The sequence below is a fragment of the Oncorhynchus clarkii genome, unplaced genomic scaffold (assembly GCF_045791955.1).
Source record: "Oncorhynchus clarkii lewisi isolate Uvic-CL-2024 unplaced genomic scaffold, UVic_Ocla_1.0 unplaced_contig_10913_pilon_pilon, whole genome shotgun sequence".
Lineage (NCBI taxonomy): Eukaryota > Metazoa > Chordata > Actinopteri > Salmoniformes > Salmonidae > Oncorhynchus > Oncorhynchus clarkii.
The window spans coordinates 16,904-30,485 of NW_027258688.1; the positions used below are offsets into that span (position 1 = coordinate 16,904).

At 44.8% G+C, this 13,582-nt stretch overlaps 1 protein-coding gene across 1 annotated transcript; it reads left to right on the forward strand.

Moving 5' to 3' along the window:
- Window positions 1-353: 353 nt before the first annotated feature.
- On the forward strand, window positions 354-8,855 carry LOC139398199 (glucoside xylosyltransferase 1-like). The gene is made up of 7 exons (XM_071144320.1): window positions 354-951; window positions 2,195-2,381; window positions 3,694-3,825; window positions 4,051-4,302; window positions 4,719-4,842; window positions 5,686-5,858; window positions 8,454-8,855. The coding sequence occupies exons 1-7, from the start codon at window positions 737-739 to the stop codon at window positions 8,619-8,621; spliced, it is 1,251 nt and encodes a 416-aa protein (XP_071000421.1). The 5' UTR covers window positions 354-736; the 3' UTR covers window positions 8,622-8,855.
- The last annotated feature ends 4,727 nt before the right edge of the window (window positions 8,856-13,582 follow it).

The window sequence follows — 13,582 nt, forward strand, 5'->3', positions numbered from 1 at the left end:
AGATAATTGCATGTGTGGGGTTCAGAGATGAGGTAGTCATTCAAAAATCATGTTAACAACTGTTATTGCAAACAGAGTGAGTCCATGCAACTTATTAGATGACTTGTTAAACACATTTTTTACCCCCGAACTGATTTAGGCTTGTCATAACAGGGTGGTTGAATACTTATTGACTCAAGACATTTTAGCTTTAATTTGTTAAATTCCACTTTGACATTGTGGGGTATTGTGTGTGGGCCAGTGACACAACATCTCAATTTAATCAATTTTAAATTCAGGCTGTAACAACAAAATGTGGAAAAAGTCTAGGGGTGTGAATACTTTCTGAAGGCGCGGTAGGTAGAGTAGATCTTTCCTTTGTCTGGCCCTCCGGTGGCTACCGAGGATGAAAAGCCAGCCTTTTTACATACCGATAGCGTCATCTAGTGGATAACCTCTAACCCACATCAAATACAATGCAGTTTCGTTTATTATAGGTCGACAATTAAAACATATCAGTAATATCAGAAGGATGCTCTGATATTTCCTCATGAATGTGGTTTTGAAAAGTATATTTATTGTGTAGCCTACTTCTCAGAGTCACACACAGACCGGGAAAGGGAATCACTGTTATTTATACCCCTCCCTTCCCCCAATGGTTCTCACAGAACAGTGTCTTGCCTGCAGTGTGAATGGTAGCAGCCAGCTTCGTTCTGTGTCATGAGTTTGAGTTCTGAAAGCGCTTTTACTTTTAATAATGCGGCGTTACATTCGTGCATTCCTCGTGTGCATGTTGTTTGCCGTGTTCTCGGCCTTGTACGTGTATAGTAAACTATTTTATTCAGATCTGTCGGTCGGAGGAGGACTGGGTGAGAAGACTTTCCTCCATCGAGCCGCGGCCTCTAAGCGAAGCGACATTGGACAAGAAACCAGGCGAGGCCCAGACGAAGCAGAACCAGGCGATCAACACTGGTACACTGGGTGATAGTTACACTGCTTATTATATAGCTAGATTGTAATACACTTAAAAAGGCTTCAAACTAAACGAATGCATAACTTTCTTGGTGAACAAATATTTCCTCTGCAAGTAATGTATTGGAATGTGCACCATTGACAGATGTGTCTCCACAATAGTATCAGTATCAACAAATATACTGCGACAAGACTAATTGTAACCATTCCTCTGGTTAACTTTCTGCATCCTTCCCACGTTCACTATGGTCATGGACACTGTGTACTTGCAGTTCCAGCCCAAACAACTACATTAGGATCAATTGCTTCTCGCAAAGAAATGTAAATATAGCGAAACAAGCTCAATATAGCGAAACAAGCTCAATATAGCGTGTATGTACCTGTAATAAAGAAACATACGCATTTTTCTGCGGGAAAGTTGACTGGTTGAATTAGGTTCACTAGCGCGCATTGAGGTTCAATAACATATATTTCTTCGTGACTTGACTGTTGAGTTATTTCCACAACATCAAGAGTGACACCGATTTATTTTCATAGCTGATTGGTTTTCCTTCACCCTTTTGACCAACACTTTGAGGTGGTGCTGGCTGACCTACTAGGGGACCGACATTGTAAATACGAAAGTATTCTTAGTTAACTGACTTGCCTAGTTAAATAAAGGTTACATAAAAATAAATACTAGTTACAGATGTCTTGAGACAAACACACGTGGGCATGAGTCGGTAGTCTACACCAGAAAAGCATTACCACTGAATAATAATAATAATAATAATAATAATAACAATAATAATAATAATAAAACAGATTGTAGTTGTTGAAATGGAAGTTAAATATCTGTTGGCCAACTTCAGTGGTCTCTGCTGGATTGCTAAGCAACAGGATATGCAATTAAACGGGTGCTTATGGCCTTTAACAGTTTGTTACAGTCAACAGACTAGTGTGAATGACAAACAAGATAAATCCGGTTGCCTAGACGAACACACCCCCTTCTCTCCTACAACAACTTTTAAATGCTCACCTTGCTGCTTTGTCTCTCTTCAGTCAAGCAAGGGATCTCTGTCGGCTGTCAGGTTTAGCTGGCGGTGACAGGCATCTGGATTGCTGTGTGATGAGAGAAGAAGAATAGCCTTTTCAAATCCTCCGAACCAGTTGGTGAACCTGGCACAAATCATTGACAAAGGTTTTAACCTTTTAAATGAAACAAACGTTGGTTTGACTGTAGCATACTTGTCTTTATTGGCAGGTACATCATGAGGAAAGCAGAGGGCCGTGTGAGGACGGCTGCAGCCATGCACCTGGCTGTCGTGGCCTGCGGACAGAGACTACAGGAGACTCTCACCATGCTGAAGTCTGCTGTTATGCTCAGCATCAAACCACTGTGCCTACACATCTTCGCTGAAGACCAGCTGCACGCCAGCTTTATAGAGGCTGTGAGTTGGACTGGATGCACTACAAGGCCTATAGCCTGTGATTGGAAGCATAATAATGTGGTAGTAATGAGATGTGATAATGACGTTGTAATATCATGTCCTACTATGATAATGTAACAGCATCTACATCACAACTCTAACATATAGGCTTCAATAAAGTCCCATTTGGTCCAGTGTACATGATACACACAGAATAGAAAACACTATGAACACCGGCTCTTTCCATAACAGACTGACCAGGTGAATCCAGGTGAAAGCTATGATCCCTTGTTGATGTCACCTGTTAAAGCCACTTCAATCAGTGTAGATGAAGGTGAGGAGACCGGTTAAAGAAGGATTTTTAAGCATTGAGACATGAATTGTGTATATGTGGCCTTCAGAGGGTGAATGGGCAAGACAAAAGATTGAAGTGCCTTTTGAATTGGGAACGGTAGTAGACGCCAGGCGTACTGGTTTGTGTTAAGAACCGCAATGCTAATATGATGAGCTTACGGCTCCCGAGTGGCGCAGCGGTCTGAGGCACTGCATCTCAGTGCTAGAGGCGTCACTACAGACCCTGGTTCGATCCCAGGCTGTATCACAACCGACTGTGATCGGGAGTCCCATAGGGCAGCACACAATTGGCCCAGCGCCGTCCAGGTTAGGGGAGGGTTTGGCCGGGGTAGGCCGTCATTGTAAAATAAGAATTTGTTCTTAACTGACTTGCCTAGTTAAATGAAGGTTAAATAAATACAATTAAAATGCTAAACAGTTTCCTGTGTGTATCAAGAATGGTCCACCACCCAAAGGACATCCAGCCAACTTGACACAACTGTAGGAAGATTTGGAGTCAACAGGGGCCAGCATCCCTGTGGAACGCTTTCCACACCTTGTAGAGTCAACATGGGCCAGCATCCCTGTGGAACGCTTTCCACACCTCACATTCACTGACAAATTGAGGCTGTTCTGAGGGAAAAAGGGGATGGAACTCAATATTAGGAAGGTGTTCCTCATGTTTGGTGTACTCAGTGTATAACCTAGACCAGGGGTGTATAACTAACTCCATGGAGGGCCCAGGTTCTGCAGGTTTTAGTTTTTTCCTTTCAAGTAAGACCTAGACAACCAGGTGTGGGGAGTTCCTTACTAATTAGTGACCTGAATTCGCCAATCAAGTACAAGGGAGGAGCGAAGACCTGCCGACACTCAGACCTCCGTGGAATGAGTGTGACGCGTGGCCTAGAGGTTATCTATCCTGTCTATAAACCTCTGAGTATACCTCTTTTTAAAACCTCTGTGTAATAACACTTGTCTGTTTGCTTTGTTCTGTGTTTAGTTAGAGTCGTGGCCAGGTTCGTTCCGCTCCAGGTTTAACTACACTCTGTATCCCATCACCTTCCCCCGTGAGAATGCTGGAGAGTGGAAGAAGCTCTTCAAACCATGTGCTTCTCAGAGACTATTCCTACCTGTGAGTTTCATAGCTGGAGAAATTGTATTTTGTTTAATTAAATATTAGCGTGATGATGGTTTCCAGGGCCTCAGAATAATATCTTGGAGTAAAAATGTTACTGTACATGTATACACTGCTAAATGGGTTGTCTGTTTCTGATTCTCTCTTGTCTCCAGTTGATCCTAAAGGAGGTGGACTCAGACATCTTGTTCCTGACCTCTAACCTCTGTTTCTGTTCCCCAGCTCATCCTAAAGGAGGTGGATTCTCTAGTCTACGTGGACTCGGACAGCTTGTTCCTCCAGCCTGTAGACGCTCTGTGGTCCCTGCTAGCTCACTTCAACGCTACCCAGCTGGCCGCCATGGCGCCGGAGCACGAGGAGCCACGCATCGCCTGGTACAGCCGCTTCGCCCGCCACCCCTACTATGGCAGGACGGGCATCAACTCTGGAGTCATGCTCATGAACATGACACGCATCAGGGCCACATACTTCAAGGTAATATAAACTTTGACCAGCAGAGGTCACCATTGCAATACATTCAGGTGTAATATAAACTTCGACCAGCAGAGGTCAGCATTGCAATACATTCAGATGTAATATAACCTTTGACCAGCAGAGGTCACCACTGCAATACAGTCATATGTAATATAAACTTCGACCAGCAGAGGTCACCATTGCAATACATTTAGATGTAAAATAAACTTTGACCAGCAAATGTCACCTTTGCAATATAGTCAGATATAATGTCATCCAGAGATGGGAGAATCGAGATTTTCTACAATAAATTTATCCTTGTTGAATGAATGACAAACAAACATCATAATTTAAGATGTTTGCACAGGCACTTTGATTTGACACTTAGCTTGTTTTCCACAATGTAACACACCCTCTGTCCTGTTCTGTGTGATCAGAATGACATGACGTCAGTGGGTCTGAGGTGGGAGGAGCTGCTGATGCCCCTGCTGCAGAAATATAAACTAAACATGACCTGGGGAGACCAGGACCTGCTCAACATCATCTTCCATCACAACCCTGGTGAGACTCACAGCTCAGTACCTCCCTTATTACACCACATGATGAGACACATTACATATAGACAGTGTATATGGTTGTTATAGTAGAAACATCAAATCAAATTCATTTATAAAGCCCTTCTTACACCAGCTGGTATCTCAAAGTGCTGTACAGAAACCCAGCCTAAAACCCCAAACAGCAAGCAATGCAGATGTAGAAGGACGGTGGCTAGGAACAACTCCCTAGAAAGGAGTCACAACCTTGGAGAGACTCAACTCTCAACACACAGCTGTTTAACACATCATTCGATATGATTTTACTGCTGCAGTTTAATTATTTGTTCATTTTATCTTTTGTTTTTTACATAACACTTTTTTAAAGCATTGTTGGTTATATGCTTGTAAGTAAGCATTTCACTGTAAGGTCTACTACACCTGTTGTATTCAGCATTTCACTGTAAGGTCTACTACACCTGTTGTATTCAGCATTTCACTGTAAGGTCTACTACACTTGTTGTATTCAGCATTTCACTGTAAGGTCTACTACACCTGTTGTATTCAGCATTTCACTGTAAGGTCTACTACACCTGTTGTATTCAGCATTTCACTGTAAGGTCTACTACACTTGTTGTATTCGGCACGTGACAAATAAAATGTGATTTGATTAGAAACATGAACCTTTTAAATGTAACAGCTGTGGCAGGTATCCCAGCTCCAGCCTTGCAGGGCAGCAGTGTCTTGTCTTATTGTTTACCTGGGTAATAAGATGTGTGTCGAGATGATCAACTAAGCTCCAGGGCCATAAGACAACCAGAAGTATTGGCTTTGTGCCCCTCTAAACTAGCCCTTGTCTCTCCCTCTCCAGAGTGTCTTTTGGAAGTCCCCTGCCACTGGAACTACCGTCCAGACCACTGTATCTACGGCAGTAACTGTGGCTCCGCGGAGGAGGAGGGTATCTTTATCCTGCACGGGAACAGAGGAGTGTACCATGACCTCAAACAGCCTGCCTTCAGGGCCGTCTACGACGCCATACGACAGGTAAACTAAACGATCACAGATCAGTGTAGTCTACGACTCCGTACGACAGGTAAACTAAACGATCACAGATCAGTGTAGTCTACGACACCGTACGACAGGTAAACTAAACGATCACAGATCAGTGTAGTCTACGACTCCGTACGACAGGTAAACTAAACGATCACAGATCAGTGTAGTCTACGACACCGTACGACAGGTAAACTAAACGATCACAGATCAGTGTAGTCTACGACGCCGTACGACAGGTAAACTAAACGATCACAGATCAGTGTAGTCTACGACGCCGTACGACAGGTAAACTAAACGATCACAGATCAGTGTAGTCTACGACTCCGTACGACAGGTAAACTAAATGATCACAGATCAGTGTAGTCTACGACACCGTACGACAGGTAAACTAAACGATCACAGATCAGTGTAGTCTACGACACCGTACGACAGGTAAACTAAACGATCACAGATCAGTGTAGTCTACGACACCGTACGACAGGTAAACTAAACGATCACAGATCAGTGTAGTCTACGACGCCGTACGACAGGTAAACTAAGCGATCACAGATCAGTGTAGTCTACGACGCCGTACGACAGGTAAACTAAGTGATCACAGATCAGTGTAGTCTACGACGCCATACGACAGGTATACTAAACGATCACAGAGCAGTATTTCAGCCCGCCTTCTGGGCCGTCTACGATGCCATACGACAGGTCAACTAAACGCTCATAGAGCGGTATTTCAGCCCGCATTCTGGGCCATCTACGATGCCATACGACAGGTCAACTAAACGATCACAGAGCAGTATTTCAGCCCGCCTTCTGGGCCGTCTACGATGCCATACGACAGGTCAACTAAACAATCACAGATCAGTGTAGTCTACGATGCCATACGACAGGTCAACTAAACGATCACAGAGCAGTATTTCAGCCCGCCTTCTGGGCCGTCTACGATGCCATACGATAGGTCAACTAAACAATCACAGATCAGTGTAGTCTACGATGCCATACGACAGGTCAACTAAACAATCACAGATCAGTGTAGTCTACGATGCCATACGACAGGTAGGCTAAACGATCACAGAGCAGTATTTCAGCCTGCCTTCTGGGCCATCTACGATGCCATACGACAGGTCAACTAAACGATCACAGAGCAGTATTTCAGCCCGCCTTCTGGGCCGTCTACGATGCCATACGACAGGTAGGCTAAACGATCACAGATCAGTGTAGTCTACGATGCAATACGACAGGTAGGCTAAACGATCACAGATCAGTGTTGTCTACGATGCCATACGACAGGTCAACTCAACGATCACAGATCAGTGTAGTCTACGATGCCATACGACATGTCAACTCAACGATCACAGATCAGTGTTGTCTACGATGCCATACGACAGGTAAGCTCAACGATCACAGATCAGTGTAGTCTACGACACCGTACGACAGGTAAACTCAACGATCACAGATCAGTGTTGTCTACGATGCCATACGACAGGTAAACTCAACGATCACAGATCAGTGTTGTCTACGATGCCATACGACAGGTCAACTCAACGATCACAGATCAGTGTTGTCTACGATGCCATACGGCAGGTCAACTCAACGATCACAGATCAGGGTTTACAGATGGTAAAACAACTTGATTGTCTTTCATTGATTGTGTATTAGGTGTGTAAGGAACTGTTTGTTTGTGCGTCCAGACCACGTCTATGCAGATCTCCACACGTTTTAGTGTTGAGCGAAACAGATTTCCTCATCAGGATGTGTTCTAACTGATCACAGTTGTTTTAATGATATCGACGACACTGGGCATGTGTTTAATGACATCATCAATGTCCAGGTTCGTATTGCTTCCCTATAACTAAGGGTCGAGCGTCCATCAGAAAGATGCCTGGTCAATATTTCGTCCTTGCCTCTCAGTACGCCTGACACACACACACACACACACACCTCATACATAATATGTGAGAGTATTAAAGCCACAGTTAAACCAAGGCCCAGGAAAGAGCAGTAAAGTTTTAGTGCTGATGGTTCATGTAGAGCCTCCACTGGCACAGTGCTCCGTCATCCTCATAAAAACAACACACACATTGGAAATGGAGCTTTGTGACCGGGGGGGGGGGGGGGGGGGGCTTAACTTTTAGTAACCCGATATCAGGGACTAAACCAAACGAGAGGACGTAAAATAGTCATCCCCTTTGATTTCCTGTGAGGGCTGTAAAGGTACTTCCATTATTGGGAAGAGGAGACTGATTGTGTCTGTAGTTGGACCGAGGAGGATAATAAGGTGGGATTTTTCTCTCTCTACATCACCTCAGCAGCTTCATGGACATTTATTCCAATGAAAAGAACGGTTGGAAGTCTTTCTTAGGCTTTATACAACTATTAAACATGTTTCACTCCCTGTCTATTTGATCACACATTAAAAGCAGGCAATGATGTGAATTGTAAAATGGTGAATTGTACTGATTGTAAGACGCTCTGTATAAGAGCTTCTGCCAAATGACTAAAATGTAATGAATTTCTGGCCACAGCTGCAGTAGATATCTAGAAGTGTGGACTTCACGTAGTGCCTGTTTGATAACAGAATGCTCTATGTCTCAGTACTCATTTAGGGAGGATCCTGTGAGCTCCCTGCTGGTCCCACTGGAAGAACAGCTGTTGAAGACGACCCGTTCATACTGTGGTAAATCACATGTTCTGTTTACTAAGAGACTGGCTCACAGCCTGGCCAACGTCAACAGAGATGCTCAGCCTCCACATGGATGGTAGTCTGATGTCCTGGGCCTCCAGGCTGTCCTATAGTGTTGTCATGTTCAGAGAGGTGGTAGCCTGGGTTCTGTTCATTAGAGCACACTGTAGCAAAACATTTTGCAACGGATAACTAAAATGGGCGTTTCTTATTGGACAAGTTGAGCTAGTGCCTACTCTGTTTCATTTCGTCGTCTTCTGTTTCATGACTACTTGGCACCTACAGCTACATGGCTGAAGGAATTTATTTATACATTTTTATTTAACTGGGCAAGTCAGTTAAGAACAAATTTTAATTTTACAATATCAGCCTACCCCGGGCAAACCCTCCCCTAACCCGGACGATGCTGGGCCAGTTGTGGGCCACCCTGTGGGACTCCTGATGCTGGGCCGGTTGTGGGCCACCTTATGGGACTCCTGATCACGGCCGGTTGTGGGCCACCCTATGGGACTCCTGATCACGGCCGGTTGTGGGCCACCCTATGGGACTCCTGATCACGGCCGGTTGTGGGCCACCCTATGGGACTCCTGATCACGGCCGGTTGTGATACAGCCCGGAATCAAACCAAGGTCTCTAGTGACGCCTCTAGCATTGAGATGCAGTGTCTTAGACCACTTCGCCACTCGGGAGGAAGAGACTAGATGGACGTTGGTGACTTCATATGCAGGAGATACATACAGTGTGAAGAATGATGTCGCTGTCATCACTACAGATCCCACATCTTGTTCAGCGTTTCTCTGGTCATAGTCATCTGTTTAGGAGGCTATATGACATTTCCAATGCTGACGAGGCTCTTCTTTAATAGTGCTGTCTGCTGTATTCAAGAGGCCTTGCTCTCCATATTGGAGAATTTGGTCTTATCCGGCCAGCAGAACATGACTAAACTCAATCAGCCTTCCTAAGCTAAATGGTACCTCTCCTATTGACAAAGAGCTACTCTGAGCCCTCTGCCATAATATGAACAGCATAGTGCCATGGGAGAAGAAGAAGGCACAGACAGGAAGCTGTTTTGAAGTTTGCTAAATGGTACCTCTCCTATTGACAAAGAGCTACTCTGAGCCCTCTGCCATAATGTGAACAGCATAGTGCCATGGGAGAAGAAGAAGGCACAGACAGGAAGCTGTTTTGGAGTTTGCTAAATGGTACCTCTCCTATTGACAAAGAGCTACTCTGAGCCCTCTGCCATAATGTGAACAGCATAGTGCCATGGGAGAAGAAGGAGGCACAGACAGGAAGCTGTTTTGAAGTTTGCTAAATGGTACCTCTCCTATTGACAAAGAGCTACTCTGAGCCCTCTGCCATAATGTGAACAGCATAGTGCCATGGGAGAAGAAGAAGGCACAGACAGGAAGCTGTTTTGGAGTTTGCTAAATGGTACCTCTCCTATTGACAAAGAGCTACTCTGAGCCCTCTGCCATAATGTGAACAGCATAGTGCCATGGGAGAAGAAGAAGGCACAGACAGGAAGCTGTTTTGGAGTTTGCTAAATGGTACCTCTCCTATTGACAAAGAGCTACTCTGAGCCCTCTGCCATAATGTGGACAGCATAGTGCCATGGGAGAAGAAGAAGGCACAGACAGGAAGCTGTTTTGGAGTTTGCTAAATGGTACCTCTCCTATTGACAAAGAGCTACTCTGAGCCCTCTGCCATAATGTGAACAGCATAGTGCCATGGGAGAAGAAGGAGGCACAGACAGGAAGCTGTTTTGGAGTTTGCTAAATGGTACCTCTCCTATTGACAAAGAGCTACTCTGAGCCCTCTGCCATAATGTGAACAGCATAGTGCCATGGGAGAAGAAGAAGGCACAGACATGAAGCTGTTTTGGAGTTTGCTAAATGGTACCTCTCCTATTGACAAAGAGCTACTCTGAGCCCTCTGCCATAATGTGAACAGCATAGTGCCATGGGAGAAGAAGAAGGCACAGACAGGAAGCTGTTTTGGAGTTTGCTAAATGGTACCTCTCCTATTGACAAAGAGCTACTCTGAGCCCTCTGCCATAATGTGAACAGCATAGTGCCATGGGAGAAGAAGGAGGCACAGACAGGAAGCTGTTTTGGAGTTTGCTAAATGGTACCTCTCCTATTGACAAAGAGCTACTCTGAGCCCTCTGCCATAATGTGAACAGCATAGTGCCATGGGAGAAGAAGAAGGCACAGACAGGAAGCTGTTTTGGAGTTTGCTAAATGGTACCTCTCCTATTGACAAAGAGCTACTCTGAGCCCTCTGCCATAATGTGAACAGCATAGTGCCATGGGAGAAGAAGGAGGCACAGACAGGAAGCTGTTTTGGAGTTTGCTAAATGGTACCTCTCCTATTGACAAAGAGCTACTCTGAGCCCTCTGCCATAATGTGAACAGCATAGTGCCATGGGAGAAGAAGAAGGCACAGACAGGAAGCTGTTTTGGAGTTTGCTAAATGGTACCTCTCCTATTGACAAAGAGCTACTCTGAGCCCTCTGCCATAATGTGAACAGCATAGTGCCATGGGAGAAGAAGGAGGCACAGACAGGAAGCTGTTTTGGAGTTTGCTAAATGGTACCTCTCCTATTGACAAAGAGCTACTCTGAGCCCTCTGCCATAATGTGGACAGCATAGTGCCATGGGAGAAGAAGAAGGCACAGACAGGAAGCTGTTTTGGAGTTTGCTAAATGGTACCTCTCCTATTGACAAAGAGCTACTCTGAGCCCTCTGCCATAATGTGGACAGCATAGTGCCATGGGAGAAGAAGAAGGCACAGACAGGAAGCTGTTTTGGAGTTTGCTAAATGGTACCTCTCCTATTGACAAAGAGCTACTCTGAGCCCTCTGCCATAATGTGGACAGCATAGTGCCATGGGAGAAGAAGGAGGCACAGACAGGAAGCTGTTTTGGAGTTTGCTTGATCGAAAATGCACTTTTTTCAATGGCAGTCTTTCCCCTTTCTATTTTAAGATAAGATTAATGTGAGTTCTGGATGTTGACAGTTTATTGTCGTTCTTTAGTTTTTGTGTCAATTTGTTTACTTGAGAAATAGTTACAACCAGTACTTCTCTTTGTGTGTTATTTTGTTTGTGAAGGGTTTTATTAGATGTGGTCTGGATGAAGCCGTCCGTACTTTCTGCACTGATCTGTTTCAGACACATTGTCAGACATTTATACCAGTCTTTATTACTCTGATGTTCTGCTCAATTCCCTCCTTTAAACATGCTGGAACATTGTCTTTGAAGAACCACTTCACTCTGCAGTCAGTCAGTTTTCATGTGTTGTTCAGACGACAGATCGTCTTCGGTACATTCATTTGCGTTGTGTTTATAACTAATGTCAAAGTTCTTTTCACTGTTGAATGTATATTTGAAACATTGACCGTCAAAACAGACAACTTCCTTCTGTCTGTCATAGAATGATCTTGAAATTGTTTAGTCATTTTTACAATACATATCTTCCTAATGATTACTTTGTGTATTAAATGCAGTATATTTTGTACCAGAAAGGTAGTACTCACCTTTTTGTATATGTCTGTCACTGTATCTTAACCAACACGTACTGTATTCTGTTAATTCCAGTAGTACACAATTTGATATCTTGCCACCAGATGGCAGCATTGCTGCATCATGAACAGCAGTTAGCTGGACCAGAGGAGAGACTGTCAGGTTCACCTATTACATGGAGGGGGATTCATGACTAAATGTGGGACAAATATACACCGGTAACTAAATGTATGCCGTCAAAATATCTATGCAGCAATAATGTTATGGGGCTGCCTGTGTGGTTTAGATGGGAGTCAATCTGTCAATAAATCAAGTATAAATTCTTTATGATTGTCCCTACAGTTAACAGCTACGTAGTGGAGGTAGTATTTACAACTATTCACTATGTCAATATGAATGCCTGATATTCCCTGCCATCGCCCTAATAACTCTTGTGAACTTGTGCTTGGCTTGCGGCTTCTCTATTGTCTCCATTGATTGTGTCACATCACCTCCACTTCAAGCAAACGATGGAACAAACTCCTAACCGCTGGCACTGTTCCTTATGAGATGATCAGATTTCCACTGATACTCAGCATCTTTTTAATTTATTCTGCGAAGGTCAGGGACTTGAGCCAGATTGATGGCCTGTTTCTGTAGCTGTTCCTCACAGATCAATATAACAGTAAATACCCAGTGACCCGGCCGTCTGGGGCCCTGGTGTCTGTCTGCTTTGAGCTGCTCATAACCTGGAACTGATGGGCCGTTAACATAACGCTGTAGGGCGCCCATCTCTACTGCCATGGCATTGACAATATTGAAAGGTGTTGTAGTGTAATGCACCTTCCCATCTATATAGTCATGAGTCCATCCCAAAATGCCACCCTATTCCCTATGCAGTGCACTATTATTGAGCAGGTTCCCATGGGCCCTGGTGAATGGTAGTGCGCTAAATGGGGGATAGAAAGGGAAAGTAAAGGGGGGTACCCTGCATTTAACCCAACCCCTCTGAATCAGAGAGGTGCAGGGGGCTGCCTTAATCCACATCCTGGTCTTCGGCGACCAGGGAACAGTGGGTTAACTGCCTTGTTCAGGGGAACAGTGGGTTAACTGCCTCGTTCAGGGGAACAGTGGGTTAACTGCCTTGTTCAGGGGAACAGTGGGTTAACTGCCTTGTTCAGGGGAACAGTGGGTTAACTGCCTCGTTCAGGGGAACAGTGGGTTAACTGCCTTGTTCAGGGGAACAGTGGGTTAACTGCCTTGTTCAGGGGAACAGTGGGTTAACTGCCTCGTTCAGGGGAACAGTGGGTTAACTGCCTCGTTCAGGGTAACAGTGGGTTAACTGCCTTGTTCAGGGGAACAGTGGGTTAACTGCCTCGTTCAGGGGAACAGTGGGTTAACTGCCTCGTTCAGGGGAACAGTGGGTTAACTGCCTCGTTCAGGGGAACAGTGGGTTAACTGCCTCGTTCAGGGGAACAGTGGGTTATCTGCCTCGTTCAGGGGAACAGTGGGTTAACTGCCTTGTTCAGGGGAACAG

Excerpts from the sequence above, each read along its gene's own strand:
- LOC139398199 (XM_071144320.1), top strand. The coding sequence starts at position 737 with ATGCGGCGTTACATTCGTGCATTCCTCGTGTGCATGTTGTTTGCCGTG. Across the intron at positions 2,382-3,693 it reads ACGCCAGCTTTATAGAGGCT|TTAGAGTCGTGGCCAGGTTC; the intron begins GTGAGTTGGACT and ends TTCTGTGTTTAG. Across the intron at positions 4,303-4,718 it reads TCAGGGCCACATACTTCAAG|AATGACATGACGTCAGTGGG; the intron begins GTAATATAAACT and ends CTGTGTGATCAG.